The sequence below is a fragment of the Lucilia cuprina genome, chromosome 2 (assembly GCF_022045245.1).
Source record: "Lucilia cuprina isolate Lc7/37 chromosome 2, ASM2204524v1, whole genome shotgun sequence".
Lineage (NCBI taxonomy): Eukaryota > Metazoa > Arthropoda > Insecta > Diptera > Calliphoridae > Lucilia > Lucilia cuprina.
In genome coordinates, this window is record NC_060950.1 from 69082517 (window position 1) to 69104554 (window position 22038).

Here is a 22038-nt window from a genome sequence, read left to right on the forward strand (position 1 = left end):
AACAGAACTAGAACAGAACTAGAACAGAACTAGAACAGAACTAGAACAGAACTAGAACAGAACTAGAACAGAACTAGAACAGAACTAGAGCAGAACTAGAGCAGAACTGGAGCAGAACTAGAACAGAACTAGAACAGAACTAGAACAGAACTAGAACAGAACTAGAACAGTCTAACTAATTTCCGTAAATAGTTTCATTAATTGTTGAAAAAAATCTCTAACTTAATTAATTTTACTTGAAAAAATCTGTCTAATGATTAATCGAGAAAAATATTTTGTTTTTTTTATAAATAATAAACAAGTACCTTTCAAACCCTGACCACTCACTCATTCACCAATCGCAACGTCAGCTAGTATATAAATGTGAGTGTGAGGTTGGTGCAGCAGCGTCGTCAGTGGTATTTTATTCTGTCATCGTTATTTTAAATCATGTTTTGATCGTTAAATGTGTTTTTGTTGTTGTTATTGTTGTTTCTTTCATACTTGTGTTTATTATATTTTAGAATCACCACCAGAACAACAACAACCAGCAGCAACAAAAGCCTTATACTAAACAAATTGTTGTTGTTGTATTCTCCTCTTCTTTATTTACGAACAACAAAAAATTTAAAAAAAAATTAATTTATTAAAAATGATCGACGACAATATCATTGAACTTGATCTTTTAGGCATTAAGCGCGTGTTGCATTTTAATTAACATAAAAATATGTATAAAAAAATATATATTTATATTTTAATAAAATATTTTTTTTGTTTTAATTTTTATAACTTATACGATACATAAATATACAAACAATAAAAATAACACCAACAACAACAAATTGATGATGTTGTAAAATAAAATTGACAATAAAAAATTAAAAAAAATCCACAACTTTTAAAAAAAAAATATTAATTTCAATCAGAGTAAAAATTTCATTGACCCCTAAGCTTAATAAATGATCATAAATAAATGAAATGATCTGTCATATAAACATTTATTAAAAAGACATTTCAATTGAGTCAATCGTTTAAATATACTAAATACTATGTATGTATATGATATTTTATTTTGTTAAATCAATTTAATTTCCTGTTTCATTGTGGTGGACGTTGTCGTAATGGAGTAAGTTAAATGCAAAAAAATACAAAATTAAAATTTTTTCCTTTATTGATCAGTTTTATTGCACAGATTATAGTGATCACTGACCTTTCCTTATGTTGTTGTTGTTTTTTTGCTACTGAACAAAGACTGATCGTCATTTATATTTTTGGACTTTAAAATTCCTCTAGTACAAATTGCTGTTTTAGTATTTTGTTGTTATTAATCATAAACAGGTCCTACAATATTTTTACAAATTTTAAAAGAATAAAGAAAATTAAAAAAATTTAAAAATTTTATAGTAAGAGATTTATGAAATTTAACAAAAATCGAAATTAGGAAACGATATGAGCTTTTGTTTGAAGTAAAAGTTATTATTAGATTTTCGCTTTTAAAGTCTTAAATATTTACGATAAAGTTTTAAAATTTTATAACTTAATCAAAAGTAAATGTTTTCAAGATTAAAAAAAATCGAAATTAAATATATATTATAAGTTTTTAATAAAATAGTAAACTTTATTAAAAAGCTACTGGATGAAGTGAAAAAATTTACGATAAAATTTTAAAATTTTATAACTTGGTTAAATATCAAGATTTTTTTAATTTAATAAAAATCAAAATTAACTTAATTTAAGAACTTTTAGATCGCATAAGAAATTTTTTATAAAATTTATTGAAATTGTTAGAAATATTTACGATAAAATTTTAAAATTTTATAACTTAGTCAAAAGTGAATATTTTTAAAATTTAACAAAAATCAAAATTAACTTAATAAAAGGGCTTTTATATTTCACAAGAAATTATTTATCAAATTCAGTAGAAATGTCAAAAATATTTACGATAAAGTTTTAAAATTTTATAACTTAATTAAAAATGAATATTTCTAAAATTTAACAAAAATCAAATTTAACTTAATGTAACGGCTTTAATACCACATAAAAAATTATTTATCAAATTCAGTAGAAATGTCAAAAATATTTACGATAAAGTTTTAAAATTTTATAACATTTTTAAAATAAAGTATTTTGCAATTCTAACAAAAATCAAAATTAAACCCAAATCCATAACATCGAATAAAATATAAAATTATATTTTTTGAGCCTTGCAAATATCGTAAATATTTACGATAAATATTAAAAATTTTACAACTCGTCTTAATTTCAATGTTTTGCAGATTTGACAAAAATCAAAATTAACTTAATTTAAGGGCTTTAATACCACATATGAAATTATTTATCAAATTCAGTAGAAATGTCAAAAATATTTACGATAAAGTTTTAAAATTTTATAACATTTTTAAAATTAAATATTTTGCAATTTTACCAAAAATCAAAATTAAACCAGAATCTATAACATCAAACAAAATATAAAATTATATTTTTAAAGCCTTGCAAATATCGTAAATATTTACGATAAATATTAGAAATTTTACAACTCGTCTAAATTTCAATGTCTTACAGATTTAACAAAAATCAAAATTAACTTAGTTTAAGGGCTTTAATACCACATATGAAATTATTTATCAAATTCAGTAGAAATGTCAAATATATTTACGATAAAGTTTTAAAATTTTATAAAATGTTTAGAATAAAATATTTTGTAATTTTAACAAAAATCGAAATTAAACCCGAATCCATAACATCGAACAAAATATAAAATTATATTTTTGAAGCCTTGCAAATATCGTAAATATTTACGATAAAAATTAAAAATTTTACAATTCGTTCCAAATTTAATGTTTTGCAGATTTAACAAAAATCAAAATTAACTTAGTTTAAGGGCTTTAATACCACATATGAAATTATTTATCAAATTCAGTAGAAATGTCAAAAATATTTACGATAAAGTTTTAAAATTTTATAAAATGTTTAGAATAAAATATTTTGTAATTTTAACAAAAATCGAAATTAAACCCAAATCCATAACATCGAACAAATATAAAATTATATTTTTGAAGCCTTGCAAATATCGTAAATATTTACGATAAAAATTTAAAAATTTTACAATTCGTTCAAAATTCAATGTTTTGCGAATTTGACAAAAATCAAAATTAACTTAGTTTAAGGGCTTTTTACCACATAATAAATTTCATTTCAAAATTAGTGGAATTTACAAAAATATTTACGATAAAGTTTTAAACTTTTATAACTTGGTCAAAAGAATTTTTTTAAAATTTAACAAAAATCAAAATTTAAAATTTCAATTTAACTTTCATTTTTCTTCCTTTAAAACAAAAAAAAAAAAACATAATAAACAGAAATATGTGTAAATTTAAATATTTAAAAATGAAAATAAATCTATACTAAACACCTTAGAAAGACAAAAAAAACTCATAAAGCAAGAAGGTTACATGTGTAGAAGATTTGAAATATTTTAAATACGCTGTTTGTATTTATTTTCAAAGTCATTAACACACACCCACCCACATACGAAAGCAACATAAATAATTCTATTTTAAATATTGCCTTTGTTTAATAAAATATTATTATAAATAAAAACAACAATTTTGCACCCAATCAAAAATAATTAAAAAAATTTTACACACAAAAATATTGTTAATACCATCATCATATCATAACAACAATCGTTGAAAGGAAAAAACAAACAAAACAAAACACTTGCAATTTTTTAACTAATAAATAATAATAAATAGCAAATTTTTGGCAATTACTTTTATTATTTAAAAAGACTAATAAATATTTATAAATAGAAAACATGCCATTACTAGCGACCAACAGATTTGTATTTAATATCTTTTCATTTAGCAAAAAAAAAAAAAAAAAAAAAGAAAAGAAACGTTTTGTTAAAGTCTTGTGCTTAAATTGAAAATAAATAGAAATGTCGTAAACGGGAGCCACTCGAGTCACAGTCAGTCAGTTTGTTGGAGTATTTTGTATGACATCATGTATGTGTTTTTGTTTTTTCTTTATTATAATTGTTGTTGTTGGTTGAATGGTAACAAATCAACCAGACCCACTAGACCATACCTTCTTCCTACAAATAAAAAAAAATAGCAAAAACGTCAACAACCAAATCTAAATATTACTATAACGTAATATTTATTTTATTTTTATATATGGCGTTCTTCATTTAGTTTCTTTTTTATTATTATTATTGTTGACGCTGCTTTTGTTTTTCCAAATGATCTAAGTTTATAAATTTATTTCTTTGTAATGTTTAACATTTAATTTGTTCAATATAGACAGTGGTGTCGTCAAAAAATAGCACTTTTTATTTGTGGTTCTGTGCCGTTAATAAGTCTTATCAAAGATTATTAAAATTGTGTCATAGCTGGAATTATAACTTGTCAGATATAACAAAAATGTGGTCAGCTAATTAGATGTTTTATAAAAATAATTTAGTAATTTATAATGTCATCAAAGTTATAAAAAACACAGAACAGAACTAGAACAGAAAAGAAATATAACAGAACTAGAAGTAAACTAGAACAGAACTGGAACAGAACTGGAACAGAACTAGAACAGAACTAGAACAGAACTAGAACAGAACTAGAACAGAACTAGAACAGAACTAGAACAGAACTAGAACAGAACTAGAACAGAACTAGAACAGAACTAGAACAGAACTAGAACAGAACTAGAACAGAACTAGAACAGAACTAGAACAGAACTAGAACAGAACTAGAACAGAACTAGAACATAATTAGAACAGAACTAGAACAGAACTAAAACTGAACTCGAACTGAACTAGAACTAAACTAGAAGGGTTTCTTTAATTACTTCTTTAGTTAATAATAATGTCTTAAGGATAACTTAATTATATTCTATAATTGATAACTCCACCACCTACCAAACAGTGGACAGCCGATTTTTACAACTTTTTAATTGTCACACACTCGAAACAAAAAATGACATCAACTCTATATTAAAATGCTTCAATTAATTCAATATTGTCAAAATGTATTTATGTTACGTTACGTATGGTGTTTTTTTCGATATTTCTTGTTTTTTTTTTTTTGTGTTCAGTTTCTATTTGTGAACAATAAATAATGATGATGATATCACGTTTACTATAATTATTTATGTTGCTATTTTGTTTGAATTGTTTTTTTTTTATATTTGGCACTAAGAACAAATTACTACGACGATTTAAAAACAGAACCATTTGTAAAACAAATCAGAAAAAAAAGAACTATTACTAACATAAACATGACTAGAATAGGTTTAATGCAAAACTAAACAGCAGAATCCGTAGCTGAACTGGTAAGACTCTAAAACAAACTCACCTGCAACTGTTTAAGTTTTACAGCTTTTATAATTATTTGGTTTATGCAACAACAAATTTAATAGATAACTAATTTTTTTTATTCAGGAATTTTGATAATTTCACACAAACATATACAATGAGTACGGGAACAGCACTTTTATAATCTAATCAAACAATTTGCACAATTTATGTTAAAACAATAACACTGTTACCACTAAATACGACACATATTTCATAGATAAATTCAACGATTAATAATAATTTATAGAAAAAAGTTAACAACTCCTAATTGAGTATTAAACTTAAAAATGTTTAATTTAAAATAATTAAAAAATATAAATACTTTTCAGTAGCTGCCTTCTATAGATATGTTGACTTTTATAGAAATGTTTTAAATCTGAATTTATCTCAAAAAAAAAAAAAAAAAACTAAAAACTATTTAAATTTTAATAATTTGTTTAAGTTACAAAACATGTAACAACAAATAGTAAATAGAATAAAGTCATGCATTGTGAGATAATCGTGGTTAACAACAAATTACACCAACAACAACAACAATAATAGCAATAATAAAAAGAAAAATAAATATTTATTAAAAGCGATTAAATAATAATCTGTAATTTGAGTGAGTGAGTGTATGTGTTGTTTGTTAACCACAAAAGTATGAGTATTTCAGCTTGACAATTACTAGTAAAATTTATAAAAAAAAAATAAAAAAATTGTGATCACCAGTAATAAACGCCTAAATCCAGTAAGAAATTAATTAATATTATTATTATTCTTACAAAAAAAAAACTATAGTTACATTTAATCTCCAGCGAAATCACGTTTCTTTAGTTAGACTATTATTGCTTATGATCACAGCAATATTATTTTCCTAGTTGTTTTTGTCCAGGTATTATTGTATTATGATACGTATTAATTTAATAATAAATATTGACAACTACACTTAATAATTTGTATCGCTCCCTTGTACCCTTAATTTAAAAGTTTTCAAAACTCTTCACCACTCTATAGACAATACGTCTTTATTGTTGTTTATTCATACCATCCCTCCTCTCTTGTTTCTTTCTATATAAGTATTTGATTCATACTTGTATATCGTATTAGACACGATGTTTTTTTGGATGTTGTACTTACTAGTCACGAATTGATGTCATAATTTTTATTTATATTTTTTTAATTTATTAGATGAACAACATTATGTTGGCAGTCATGTTTAACTAAAGGGCAGGATTTACAAATATCTAACTCTCTTCGCTGGGGCTATATATTGACAGTTCCTAAAAAATTATTAAGAAAATCAAAATCTGGTAGTTTAATTGTGAATCCAATGTAGAATAGTTCTAGTTTACAGAATACAGATCAGAATTAGTTCAGTTCTAGTTTATTTCTAGTTCAGTTCATTTCTAGTTCTGTTCTAGTTCTGTTTTAGTTCTGTTCTAGTTCAGTTCTGGTTCAGTTCTAGTTCAGTTCTAGTTTAGTTCTAGTGATGTTCTTGTTCTGTTCTAGTTCAGTTCTAGTTCAGTTCTAGTACAGATCTAGTTCAGTTTTAGTTCAGTTTTAGTTCAGTTCTAGTTCAGTTCTAGTTCAGTTCTAGTTCAGTTCTAGTTCAGTTCTAGTTCAGTTCTAGTTCAGTTCTAGTTCACAGATTTAAAACATTTCTATAAAAGTCAACATATCTATAGAAGGCAGCTACTGAAAAGTATTTATGTTTTTTAATTATTTTAAATTAAACATTTTTAAGTTTAATACTCAATTAGGAGTTGTTAACTTTTTTCTATAAATTATTATTAATCGTTGAATTTATCTATGAAATATGTGTCGTATTTAGTGGTAACAGTGTTATTGTTTTAACATAAATTGTGCAAATTGTTTGATTAGATTATAAAAGTGCTGTTCCCGTACTCATTGTATATGTTTGTGTGAAATTATCAAAATTCCTGAATAAAAAAAATTAGTTATCTATTAAATTTGTTGTTGCATAAACCAAATAATTATAAAAGCTGTAAAACTTAAACAGTTGCAGGTGAGTTTGTTTTAGAGTCTTACCAGTTCAGCTACGGATTCTGCTGTTTAGTTTTGCATTAAACCTATTCTAGTCATGTTTATGTTAGTAATAGTTCTTTTTTTTCTGATTTGTTTTACAAATGGTTCTGTTTTTAAATCGTCGTAGTAATTTGTTCTTAGTGCCAAATATAAAAAAAAAACAATTCAAACAAAATAGCAACATAAATAATTATAGTAAACGTGATATCATCATCATTATTTATTGTTCACAAATAGAAACTGAACACAAAAAAAAAACAAGAAATATCGAAAAAAACACCATACGTAACGTAACATAAATACATTTTGACAATATTGAATTAATTGAAGCATTTTAATATAAGAGTTGATGTCATTTTTTGTTTCGAGTGTGTGACAATTAAAAAGTTGTAAAAATCGGCTGTCCACTGTTTGGTAGGTGGTGGAGTTATCAATTATAGAATATAATTAAGTTATCCTTAAGACATTATTATTAACTAAAGAAGTAATTAAAGAAACCCTTCTAGTTTAGTTCTAGTTCAGTTCGAGTTCAGTTTTAGTTCTGTTCTAGTTCTGTTCTAATTATGTTCTAGTTCTGTTCTAGTTCTGTTCTAGTTCTGTTCTAGTTCTGTTCTAGTTCTGTTCTAGTTCTGTTCTAGTTCTGTTCTAGTTCTGTTCTAGTTCTGTTCTAGTTCTGTTCTAGTTCTGTTCTAGTTCTGTTCTAGTTCTGTTCTAGTTCTGTTCTAGTTCTGTTCTAGTTCTGTTCTAGTTCTGTTCTAGTTCTATTCTAGTTCTGTTCTAGTTCAGTTCTAGTTCAGTTCTAGTTCAGTTCTAGTTCAGTTCTAGTTCAGTTCTAGTTCAGTTCTAGTTCAGTTCTAGTTCAGTTCTAGTTCAGTTCTAGTTCAGTTCTAGTTCAGTTCTAGTTCAGTTCTAGTTCAGTTCTAGTTCAGTTCTAGTTCAGTTCTAGTTCAGTTCTAGTTCAGTTCTAGTTCAGTTCTAGTTCAGTTCTAGTTCAGTTCTAGTTCAGTTCTAGTTCAGTTCTAGTTCAGTTCTAGTTCAGTTCTAGTTCAGTTCTAGTTCAGTTCTAGTTCAGTTCTAGTTCAGTTCTAGTTCAGTTCTAGTTCAGTTCTAGTTCAGTTCTAGTTCAGTTCTAGTTCAGTTCTAGTTCAGTTCTAGTTCAGTTCTAGTTAAGTTCTAGTTAAGTTCTAGTTCAGTTCTAGGTAAGTTCTAGTTCTGTTCTAGTTCTGTTCTAGTTCTGTTCTAGTTCTGTTCTAGTTCTGTTCTAGTTCTGTTCTAGTTCTGTTCTAACTCTGTTCTAGTTCTGTTCTATTTCTGTTCTAGTTCTGTTCTAGTTCTGTTCTAGTTCTGTTCTAGTTCTGTTCTAGTTCTGTTCTAGTTCTGTTCTAGTTCTGTTCTAGTTCTGTTCTAGTTCTGTTCTAGTTCTGTTCTAGTTCTGTTCTAGTTCTGTTCTAGTTCTGTTCTATTTCTGTTCTATTTCTGTTCTAGTTCTGTTCTAGTTCTGTTCTAGTTCTGTTCTAGTTCTGTTCTAGTTCTGTTCTAGTTCTGTTCTAGTTCTGTTCTAGTTCTGTTCTAGTTCTGTTCTAACTCTGTTCTAGTTCTGTTCTATTTCTGTTCTAGTTCCGTTCTAGTGCTGTTCTAGTTCTGTTCTAGTCCTGTTTGTTCTAGTTCTGTTCAAATTCTCTTCTAGTTCATCGCCAGTTTTGTTATACTCCTGTTCTAGTTCAGTTGTAGTTCTGTTCTGATTTAGTTATAATTCAGAACACATTCCTTACATTTAAAAACCACAATTTCTTTGCCTATATTTCTAATAAAACTCTAGAACAATCAAATAACAATAAAATAATAATTATCTGCATACATACATATGTACATAAAAACATTTGTACATTTGTTTTTGCAAAATAGCTAAATGTATAGCTGAAGATTCTCTATCTGAGAATTACAAATTACAGCCTTCAACGTCACCATGATGTTATTTCCTGTGAGACACTACCAAGAATAATTTATATCTCATTTCAGAAAGAAAGAAATATGCAAAAAACAAAAACAAAAGAACAACAACAACAATAATAATTTTTATAACTTTTCCAAGGGGAATAAAATATCTGAATAGATGATGAATGAGTGAATGAACGTATCAAGGAATGAATGAATGTAAATGTTATTATCATTTCGTGTTCATATGACAAAACAGACTGACTGTCATTCACCACAAGGTATCAGTAAAGTCGTTAAACGTTTATGGTTTTAAAGTTATAAATTTTGCACATGTGTGTGTGTGTTTTTTATCTGAAGTGCGTTATACGTTATTAAATTATAAATTTATTAAGTAGTTTTATAGTGTTTGTTTTTTGTTTTTAATAGTTTTGCGTTTATTTTTTAAATTCAGTATTCTCTCTATATCAATTTTTTGTTTATTTAATTTACTTGTGTAATGTGCGCGCAATCACAGCCTTCAAGAAAATGTGCTTTTAGGAAACTTTTATTGGCTCTTTAGTGAAATTAAAGACTCGATTTCTCGCTCATTTCCTTCTCTTCAAAATAGTTTTCTAAATTTTGTCTTTATTGTTTAGACTTTTAGTTATTTTGCAGAGTAGTTAAGGAATTTGTTAATAAATTATTTGAATTTTATTAATAAATGTTTCCTTATATGGTAAACAATTAAAGATATTGAAAGCATTAATCAAGTGACAGTGGAGAGCATAAAAATAGCAACTAAAATTTGAAATGAACCAACAGAACTAAAATAGAACTTGAACACAAAAAGAACAAAACTAGAACAGATCTAGAACTAGAACAGAACTAGACCAGAACTAGAATAGAACTAGAACAGAACTAGAACATAACTAGAAAAGAACTAGAACAGAACTAGAACAGAACTAGAACAGAACTAGAACAGAACTAGAACAGAACTAGAACAGAACTAGAACAGAACTAGAAAAGAACTAGAAAAGAACTAGAAAAGAACTAGAAAAGAACTAGAACAGAACAAGAACAGAACAAGAACAGAACTAGAGCAGAACTAGAACAGAACAGAACTAGGACAGAACTAGAACTAGAACAGAACTAGAACAGAACTAGAACAGAAAATTAGTACAGAACTAGAACAGAACTAGAACAGAAAATTAGTACAGAACTAGAACGGAACTAGAACAGAACTAGAACAGAACTAGAACAGAACTAGAACAGAACTAGAACAGAACTAGAACAGAACTAGAACAGAACTAGAACAGAACTAGAACAGTACTAGAACAGAACTAGAACAGTACTAGAACAGAACTAGAACAGAACTAGAACACAACTAGAACAGAACTAGAACAGAACTAGAATTGAACTGGAACAATATATTCTACAAAAATCAATTAAAAAAAATAAAATTCTTCAAATTTGCATTCTCCAGATATTATATCATTTTCGCAACAGAGATTCATAACAAAGTTATGTCAATATTTCTTTGTTTATGAAACCGACATGCTAATTGATGATTTCATTATTTTAAAAATCTGCACTCAATTAACCGTAAAATTTAGTATGCTGACAGCAACAACAACAACTATAAAAGAAAAACAGACAAACAGCTGTTTTTACGTTTTGCAAACTGTTGCGCTAGCTCTCTAAAAAATAACAAAAAAAAAAATAATAAAACATTAAATAAATGTTCTGAGTGTATGGTATAAATAAGTGTGGACGTGTGTGTGTGTGTGACAGTATCTGTGTGAAATAATTTTTGCGCTTCGATTTCTGGTTACTCATTTGGCTCTTGAACTCTCTCATCATAACTCGGGGGTCTAATACTTAGTATTTTATTTAACCAGTCAAAGTTTTGCTCTTTAGAAACGTGAGAACATGTGTGTGTGTTTGAGTTTTGTATCGGTGTGTGTGTGTATATGGGAGCGAGTGTTTGTGTGCCTAAAGTCATTTTTATTATTAGTTATGACCTCATCATCGATTATTTTTGTGGTTGATTCTTATTGAAACGAGTCCCTCCTGTTTTGCAAGCCAACAGCGGTAACAAACAACAAATGGTAACAGCATATACTAACAGCAAGAGCAGCTGCGGCAGCAGCAGCAGCATTGGCAACAACTATCAACAACATATTACAATTAATTCCTAAATAAATTGTAGCAGCTATTTGTAGTCTCTTGGGTTAAACAGCCAGTCAGCCCAGTAGTGACTTGTGATGTGCAAAGTGTGAAAAAAATAAAATATTTGAAAAATAACAAAATATTCTCCATTCCTTTTTAAATAAACATCAAGATTGAAGATGAACAATAATTATTTAGTTAAATGAACGCTTCGCTGCTTTGTTGTTGGGTGGTTGTGCATGATTTGCACATTTTTTTTAATGCATCCATTTTAATGTTGTTGTTGTTGTTGTTTATTTTCTGTTTTTGTTTGGCAAACTTTCTTAAATATTTTTTTTTAGTTTTAAAAATAGCTTTAACGCCGGCACCAATGTTCATCATAAGTTCATAAAGGGTCAATTTATTTTTGAGGATTTTTTTTAAACATATAGTGACTAATTTTAAACATTAGTTAACAAACAATTTGTTGTTAAAAACAAAAGAGAAATCTTTTTCTTATAAAAATAAAACATAAACTTTCGAATTTTGCTTTAAAGACTTATTTGAGTTGCAAATATTAGCGCCATAGCGATCAGTTAGAAAAGAAACTCTAATACTAGATGATTATGTCATGGTTCGACAATCTATCGCATAAACACACTTTGTTCGACAAAAATAGTTTAGCAATCACTCATTCATTTATTCGTTAATTCATTCAGTCTTTTGTTTTATTTTATTATTATTTTTTTTTTCTTATTTATTTACACGCTCAAATTATGTTGTTTATTGATTTTGTTGGAGCTGTTTTTAGATTTTGCAAAATTTACATAAATTATTTAAATTTTCTTGTTTTTTTTGGTTTAGAAAATTATTTTTATGAAAATAGTTTTATAATAAAATGTTTCGTTTATAAATATTATTTAATATTTTTATTTAAAATTGTTATACATAAAGTTGTTTTTATTTGAGAAATTTAAGACACCTCCACTTTACAGCTGAAACTATTAAAAACCAAACTAGTCAAACAGGGCCATGTACAACCACACATTTTACCAAAAACAGCTAAATAATAATTGGTTACAAATAGTTTTTTTATTTATGGAAAATAATAATAAAGATGATGTTGTTGCTTAATTATAATGATGATGATGTCTAGAGAAAACTATGTCCAGCAAGTGGTTAAATACAGGGTATCTAAACGAAAGATCAATTACTTAGAAGATCAAGTATTGAGAGAACCAAACGAAATATCAATTACTTAGAAGATCAAATATTTAGAGAACTTTATGATCTATAAGATCACTCTTTCAGATTTCATTTCAAACATGACAACAGAACTAATTGATCGTGTTAATGATCAAGCTAAATACCCAAACTTGGGCACAAAATCATGTTTAATTTTCAACATCCTACATCAAGATCAAAGTTTATTAGCTACTCTTTTATACTAGATCATAAATCTCTTAATAACCCTTAGATGAAGCGAGGATCTTCATCTGATTTTAAGTGATCTTTTTGAGCAATAAACCATAGATCAAACGTTATTAAATAAATTTCAACAATTAAGTGTTAATAAATTATCTGATCTTCAGTTTTTCTTAGAATTACTTAAATGATCCTCAGATGTCTCAGCTCTATAAGAATTTTTTTCAGTTACATTAGTGTCAAGTTCAGTTCTTCTTTTGACAAAAAGACATTACAGATTCTTATACATCGATCATGCAAAACTTTAAACACAACATTGATATTCAATATCAGTTCATGGTCATCGATCACAGAATAATCCTCAAATATAGCGATGATGATAATTATAATTGATCTCTTTTTAGAAACATGATAAATTCTCATTTTTTTGCAGTACGACAGATAGAATTTGGCGATCGTGCTAATTACTTAAATAACTGATCATATTTTCAACAACAAATTAAAAAATCAAAAAACTTTTACATTATAAAAGAAATGGTTTAGTAATCTTCAAATTACTTCAGAATGTGATCACTTTTGGAACACTTGAATCTATTTGATTTTTATTTTTTTTTTTTTGATTTTTTGAAGAATATTAAGTACTTTCAAGATTTAAAGAATATTCGTTCTAGTCTTAATGAGAGCAGTCATTGATCGTGCCAACGATCGAGCTGATAGTCCAAAAAACTGGTCTTATTTCCAAAATCCAATTTAGCGATCGATAAACATTGAATTAGCTTTTACATTCGATCATATGTAAATGAATTTAAAAAAAGGCGAAGCGAGTATGATCACTTCGGGAACATCTCAGTTTAACCGATCTTTTTTAATGAGTACTAAGCACGTTCATGATTCAAATAATGTCCATTCTAGTCTTACATATCGAGCTAAATCTGATTTGGAATATGGAAACAACTGCTAAACGCAATTTCAGTAAATTGAATCTAGAGTATCTTCATAGACATCGCTTTAATTTCAATAGATCATTTAACTTTAATCCAACAGATCGGTGAGCTGCATCTGCTTCAATAACCACACGTTTCGTTTAGGCGAAGCAAAATTCATTTTACATTCAAAGTTTTGTTTTCAATGTGTTTTTTTCTTGTGAATTTTACTGTGGGTGATGCCACTATCAATTTCACACTAATCTAACGCCACTATAGGTCTGTTGCGTTTCTAAATTGAAAAAAATATATACTGATAAGAAATCCAATTTAACATCTTCTTTCTAAGGCGATTAAGTGACGCAAATTATTTGTTTAATTTGCACACTGCAGGCAAAGATAGATCATATTTGGTTGGCGATAGTGTTTGGCATCAAACTGTAATAGTTTTAAAGGAAGATGTTTGCTTAAGAAATTCGTTCGGCGTCTAATTCAATACCAGAAATGTTCATCAGTTGAAGACATACATACGATTCTAGTTTGAGAGATCTTCGAACCTTTCCAAGAGTCTGATACATTTCTATTCACTCAATGATCGTGCCAAACTCCAGAAATTTTACTAATTTCTTTCTGTCATGAGCCTTACAAATTCATTCGATTTATGTGACTGAATACTCGACAGCTTTCTCTTAAAGTGATCGTATAAACGTTATAATTTCTCTCACAAAAAGATCTTCGGATCCTTCCCAAAAGAAAACATGATCTTCTTTTATTATTCTTAAGTCTGATACAGTTCTACTCACTTAATGATCGTGCGAAAAAAAACTTCAGAAATTTAACTCATTTCTTTGTATCATGAGCCTTACAAATTCACTCGATTTATGTGACTGAATACTCGACAGCTTTCTCTTAAAGTGATCGTATAAACGTTAAACTTTCTCTCACAAAAAGATGTTCGGATGAACATTGAAATCACATTTCACTAATCTGTATTGGTAGAAAATAGATTATCAATCATTAATGTTATTTTTCATATTGCACTTCTTAATCTCTCAAAGTTATCATATAAAATATCGTCATAACTTAGTCACTATAAGATCGGTATTGGGTAATATAAATTCCTAAGAAAATCTCCGTATATTTCCTTTCCAATCGAAGGTAGTTAGGTTTGTAAACAAAATGTTAAAGAAGTATTAGAGAAAAAACTCTTACTGATCTCCATCTTTGCTTATGCTATTGTATGCTTAATGTTCTGGCAATAAGCATTTCCCCTATTGATGATCTAACGCAATTTTAAGCGATCAGTAATAGTCTCTAAAACGATCTTTGATTATGAATTTTTAAATTTCAAATAAAAAACCCTACTAATGAGAGTAAAAGTGGATTACTGATTTGATCACGAAAATCCCTCAATATTATGGTCTATATCACTGCATGATCGGTTTGCAGAAATCAAATTTATTGCAAGTAGAATGATCGTTTCTAGTCAGTGTAGGGTGTATTTTAAATTCCCCTCCTTATTCTCAAATTATACATCTATTTACATTGTTGTTGCTGCATTTTGCTGGTATGAAACAATTTAATTTCTATTTTTTGATCTCTATTTTTTTTTTTTTTTGTATTTTTTTAGTAATTTCAAAATACATCGATTTCGAAAAAAAATTTTTTCTCTATAACTAGAGTAAGTAGTTCAAAAACAACTGTATAGAAGTGCAGCCACATTATTGCTTCATAGTCAAACTGAAAAAAAAACAAAATATATACAAAGTACATGAAGTACTAAACTGCACTGAAGTTCATAAAAATAATTAAATATATAGAGAATGTGTATTTAACATTTATACGCTGTTAACAAATTTTGAATGGATGATTTCAAAAATTCCAATTATTGGTGCTGCTGCAAATGTTATTGACTGTTCCACAACAAATTTATTGACGTGTGTTTGTTGGGCGTTTGAATTTAATAAACAAAAAAAATCAAACGAAAAAAAAATTTGAGCCCAATTTCGAAAAAAAACAACAACAGAAAAAAATGCTGTATGTTGGCGTAACATTTTTTCAATGTGTTGGCTGTTGGCCGGTCAAAATGATGCAATTGTTGTTTTGTCTATTTCTATTAGTTGGCTTCATTATGAATACTCATTGTCAGGCCTTTACTTTACCCAAGAGATTTGATATCAAACAAAAAGAAAATGGAAAACAAGCAACTCTTTATCTTAGGTTACTTCTCTTTTAATTTTTAAGATTTTTTTCTAAATAAAAAAATATATTTTAATTTTTTTATTATTTCTTAATTGCAGTGAGGTGTTAGCTGCTTGGCGTGCCAAAGCAAGATGCAATGTGGTACCAGCCGAACGCACACAAGAACTATTTCAGGAGTTAAGTTTTCATCCCAATGACAAGCAAAGTAAGTTTTGATTATTACTCTTACATGAATAAAACTAAATTATTAATATCTTTCCTTTAAACCTACAGTAAGCGATATGTTGCAAACAGCTAAAATGTTGGCTCGTAAAGGCAGCCGACAATCAAATGGTTTAACTTTTGGTGAATTTTGTGTTTTAGCAGCAGACCTTAAAAGATTTCGGTTAGTTTTTTATATTGCTTTTAAAAAAATTTCTTTTTTTTAATAAAATAATCTTTACTTTCTTATTTTTAAAATAGAACATCTTCATTTGGTTCAACATCGCCTGGTTACTGTGACAAACCTAATTTACTAGGCTCTCTACATACTGATGATAATGGTGTGGCTGATAATACTGACAGCGACAATACAGCCTCTGCCAACACAAAAACAACAGCAACTACAACAACTAAACATGATACCAGCACCCATACAAATACAAATTGCAGCTTTCCGGGAAATGAGTTGCGCAGTACAAAATCTTTAAGTAATGTGGAAGACTGCAAAAGAATTGGCAAACAGCGTAAAACCAGCGAAAATACCTCTGCACCCGTTGAAGTGTTTTTAGGTGGCTCTTGTAATCCCACAACATGGCGTGCTGATGTAGCTATACCTGCTTTAAAAGAACTAGGCATTTCATTCTATAATCCGGTTAGTTTTCCCCACCTCCTCCCTATCCACTCAAATAACAATTTCTTTTTATTTTCTAATACAGCAAGTTTCCGATTGGACGCCAGATCTCATTGAATTAGAACATCGTGCTAAGGAAAAAGCCCGTGTCTTATTTTTCGTTATGGATTCAGAAACTCGCGCGTCTGCTGGTGCCATTGAGGCGGCACATATAGCGGGTCAAAACTGCAAGCAGCTGGTGCTGGTGCTGCATCCGTATAAACCGAATCAGAGTATACTCAATGAGCGTATATCGCAACAGTATGTTTTTGCGTTGAGTTTTAAGAAGTTCATATTTTAATTTACTTGTTTTGTTTGCATATTTTTACAGGGAATATATTGATCTTACACGCAATCAACAAATCTTACGTGAATTGGTAACGCGCCGTGGATTGCCCGTGCTCAGTAATATACCTTCTGGTCTCCAGCGTACTAAGGAAATTTTAGCCGGTTTTAGGGATCCACCATCGAATATAGCTTCAATATTAGTGTAAGTTAAAGATGATTGAACCGTTATATGATGAATTCTAACTGAACTAGAACTGAACTAGAATTGAACTAGAACTGAACTAGAACTGAACTAGAACTGAACTAGAACTGAACTAGAACTGAATTAGAACTGAACTAGAACTAAACTAGAACTGAACTAGCACTGATCTAGAACTGAACTAGAACTGAACTAGAACTAGAACTGAACTAGAACTGAACTAGAACTGAACTAGAACTGAACTAGAACTGAACTAGAACCAGAACTGAACTAGAACTGAACTAGAACCAGAACTGAACTAGAACTGAACTAGAACTGAACTAGAACTGAACTAGAACTGAACTAGAACTGAACTAGAACTGAACTAGAACTGAACTAGAACTGAACTAGAACTGAACTAGAACTGAACTAGAACTAAACTAGAACTGGAGTGGAAATAAACTAGCACTGAACTAGAACTGAACTTGAACTGAACCAGAACTATACTAGAACTAAACTAGAACTAAAGTGGAACTGAACTAGAACTGAACTAGAACTGAACAAGAACTGAACTAGAACTGAACTAGAACTGAACTAGAACTGAACTAGAACTGAACTAGAACTGAACTAGAACTGAACTAGAACTGAACTAGAACTGAACTAGAACTGAACTAGAACTGAACTAGAACTGAACTAGAACTGAACTAGAACTGAACTAGAACTGAACTAGAACTAGAACTGAACTAGAACTGAACTTGAACTGAACTATAGTTAAACAAGAACAGAACCTAAACTAGAACTAAAGGAGAACTGAACTAGAACTGAAGTAGAACTAAACTACAACTGAACTAGAAACGGACTTTGGTAAAACTAAAACTGAACATCTTAAAAGTTTCGCACACAACATCAACATCTAAGGATCACCTCAAAAATAATAAATTTGAATCAATTATGGGAACTATAAGTAAATTCTTCTCTCTCTCTCTCTCCTTTACAGTGTAATACGTGGTGCTTTTGATCGTGTCAATCCCATTTACGATCTAATCACTGTTGAACAGTGTCAACAAGCTCTCTTATATTTGGGCTATGCTCAAAGTCTTGTTAACATGGATAATTTAAATAAAATCATTGCGGCTCAACGGGAAGCTCTAGGAGCTCTAAACAATGACAACAACAGCATTAACAACAAACATAGTACAAACTCTCAAAAACCTAAAAGCAACAACACTAACTCCACAACATGTGCTCAACAACAACAACCACAAAATCCTAAAATCAATAGCAGCTCTCAATTGGATCATTTGGATTTCAATCTATTCTGTGTTATATCGGCCTATTTATCGGTGCTGCAGCAGGAAATACATGAAAGTGGCTGCATTTCACCTATAAAAGGAACCAATGTACCACCACCACCGGTGTATTTATCAAATTTACAAGGTATGTGCGAAATTAAAGAAATAGTTAAGAATATTTTATTAATTTTGCTTTCATTTTTTGTTTCCAGGTGAGGACTCTTTCGCTATAAGCTATTTCAGCAAAAATATTTCACGCACTTCCAGCAATACTAGTGTGCCCAGCAGTGAGGAACGAGCCCTTAACTTAAATGATCTTTTAACGCGCAATCGTGACAGTGGCACCTCATCGCCCCAGCCCATAGAACCTTTACGCTCGCGTTCCCAAGCTCAATTAGGTAATGCCAAACCACATGTTCTACTAAATGTGGAAACTATTGAAACCACTGAAGTAACCACTACTCAAACCCTACAACCTCAAACTTCGGCTTTCACAGCTCACTCACCGCTCAACATAGACAACTCGGCACATGTGGCCGCCGCTACGGAAGAGGAAAGTGATTCTAATGACTCGGTATTCTCCAGCAGCAGCTCGATTAATTCCATTAATTGTTGTGATCCAGCATTGGCCTATAATATGCCGGATTTCCGTGAAGTGTACTTGGGAGGTAGTTGTGTTTTGCGCACAAAATGGCGTCAGGAGCTGGCGGTACCTTATTTGAAATCTAAAGGAATTTCCTATCACTTACCCTCACTACACGAATCCATTAATCCTAGTCATTTGGATTTACCCGATAGCAAATTACAACAGCAGCAGGAGGAAGATGATGTTGCGGGTACTTCTGCGGCCACGGCCAGTTGGAGAGTGCGTAGACAGCCCACAGCAACGGCAGCTAATTTTATGCGTACAAGACGAAAATGTCGCACCAATAGCGGCACTAAAACGGCCGAAGAAGTCGAAGAGGTGACCATAGCTGAGGAATCTCTTAGTTGGACTTTGTCACCTGTACGTACGAATCTCTTTAATCCCTCAATTCTGGACTCCAGTCGGGTATTGCTGTTTGTGATCACTAACGAAACACGCTCTCTTGCTCCCATGACACTGGCAGCTCATTGCATTGGTCTCATGTACAATGTAGTGTTGGCTGTACAAATGTTACCCAATGACTGTGTCATTGGTAATGAAAAGGTATGGGTGAAGCTCGAAAGATTATTATTTAAAATTATTTTGCTGAATTTACTCTCTCTCTCACTCTCTTTTCTCGCTACAGCTCACTCCAACCGCCATTAAGGATTATAATCGTGGTCGTTCCTATTTAATTGATTTAGCCAAACGCCAGGGTGTACCCGTTTTCAATGATATTAAAGCAGCTCTAGAGTGTACCGTTGAAAAGATACAATCCTATAATTCCAGACGTTATGAATGAATGACACTGCAGGGCAGTCTCTTTCAGACAACAAAAGATTTTTAAACCCCCATAAAAATACGTGACATTTAACTAGTATAACCCCAACAACAATAACAGAAACTATATATATAATTTTTTCAAAATCCATTATTAGAGTTTTTATTTTAAGTTTTAGTTAATGATTTAAAAAAATTCAAACATTGTTGTTTCATGCAAAAATTTTACATTTAACTACAACAAATGCCTTAATTGTAAATACTAACTAATAATTAAATTTTAATTTTAACTTTTTTTGTGGAAGTTTTTTCTTTAATTATATTAAAAAAAACAGGTTTAACAAGAAAGCTAATTTTTAGGTAGTAGTTTCAAAAAAAAGCTTAAAAATATAAAATTAACTAGAAAAGCCTTACAAAAACAAAAGAGAACTTTAGTGCAGGCAAATTAGAATATACAACTTATTAGATAAATTTAGAAAATGCTAATAAATTAAAAAAAAAACAAACAATTTAAGAAATAAAATTAATCATTTAATTTTAAAACAAATACATGCAACCCTGTTACTTTAACACCTTTAAGTAGGCAATAGTTTTTGCCTAGAAAAGTTAACAGTACTTTAAGCTTTATGTTATGTTAACACAGTGTAAGTATATTTATCTCTTTCTAGCTAGTTTATTGTAAAGATCATTAATTATATTAGTTGACACTTTAACTAATAGAAAAAAGACAACCTTAGTGTAAGCAAGAGTTTGGGGGCCGAAAAAACAACAAACAAACATCAACAGTAGTGGACTTCAATCCCCACTCTTCTGCTCTATAAGAAATTGTAAAAGAGAGTGATCATGAGAAAAAGAGAGAATTTAGTACGTTGGTGCTGTCAAATGAAAAGCTTAATGAATAAAATACAATACAATCAATATTTCGGCTGCAAATTACCATTGACGTTGTTGTTGACTCAACTGAGTAAGTGTTTTTCGAGTTTTGGTGTGGTTGGTGGAATTGGATTGTTTATTAAGACCAAAGCAAAAAAAAAAAAAAAATATGGTGTGTTAAAGATAAACAAGTGTGAGCGTGTGTATTTGTTGTTTTCTTAAAAAAAAAAAACAAAATTTTACCGATCGCCAGACTTAATTTTGTGAGTGTTTGTGTACAATTTATTGTTGTAGTCTGGCATTTCTATCGGTATTTTTTTTAATTTAATGCAAATATTTGGCATAAACATTTACGCAATTTATCTAAAAAAAAAAAAAACAATTTAAATCAATTCAAAGGGGGGATATATCAGCAGATCTTTTAAATGACAAAGTATAAAGTGATGAAGAAATTTATCGAAACAAAACCAAACCCATTGAGGACACAATTTATTTAATGACAAATATTCTGTACAATTCTGTCATACAGACAGACAGACATAATTGCAAATATTACTTTTTTAAGAGTATTTAAGGAGAGCTACTGCTAACAACATCATAACAGCCAAATGTTGTCAACAGCTTAAGAGCGTAAATTTTTATTTCATTTTTATTAAATATTTTTTTTGTTTATTTTCTTGTTAGGCATTCAATTCATTTAAATTAATAAAACTAAATACCGCAAATTGTAAATTATTGAAAATTGTTAACGTAACTGTAAAATGCACAAAAACAACTAACGAAAATCAAGGAAAATCAACCCGGGGGAAAATAGAAGAAGAAAAAAAAAACAATTAAGAATTTGTGAGTGTTAATTTATGCGAATGTGCTTTGCTAGTGGAAAAATAATGCCAACAACAACAACTACAAGTATTACTCTAACATACGAGGTCAATTTGAAAAATTGCAATTATTTCGCACAGAATTGGAACACAAGTAGAACAGAAGTGGAATAAAATTAGAACAGAACACAACTAGAACAGAACTTCAAGAGAACTTGAACAGAACTAGAACAGAACTATAACAGAACTAGAACAGAACTAAAACAGAACTAGAATAGAACTAGAACAGAACTAGAACAGAACTAGAACAGAACTAAAAGAGAACTGGAACAGAACTA

At 29.3% G+C, this 22038-nt stretch overlaps 1 protein-coding gene across 6 annotated transcripts in view; it reads left to right on the forward strand.

The window, feature by feature from the left end:
• Positions 1–21142, forward strand: part of LOC111676490 — a 31187-nt gene extending 10045 nt beyond the window's left edge. For 3 of the 6 annotated variants that reach the window (XM_046945302.1, XM_023437451.2, XM_046945305.1), the window contains 8 exons: positions 16071–16177; positions 16246–16357; positions 16435–16825; positions 16890–17104; positions 17175–17333; positions 18307–18746; positions 18814–19790; positions 19873–21142. In XM_046945302.1, the coding sequence (XP_046801258.1) occupies positions 16071–16177; positions 16246–16357; positions 16435–16825; positions 16890–17104; positions 17175–17333; positions 18307–18746; positions 18814–19790; positions 19873–20028 (2557 nt within the window). In that variant the 3' untranslated portion in view covers positions 20029–21142. Of the gene's footprint in view, positions 1–1085; positions 1106–15841; positions 15991–16070; positions 16178–16245; positions 16358–16434; positions 16826–16889; positions 17105–17174; positions 17334–18306; positions 18747–18813; positions 19791–19872 lie in introns of those variants that run through there. The other 3 variants (XM_046945303.1, XM_046945306.1, XM_046945304.1) reach the window with 3 other exon arrangements.
• Positions 21143–22038: the final 896 nt, after the last annotated feature.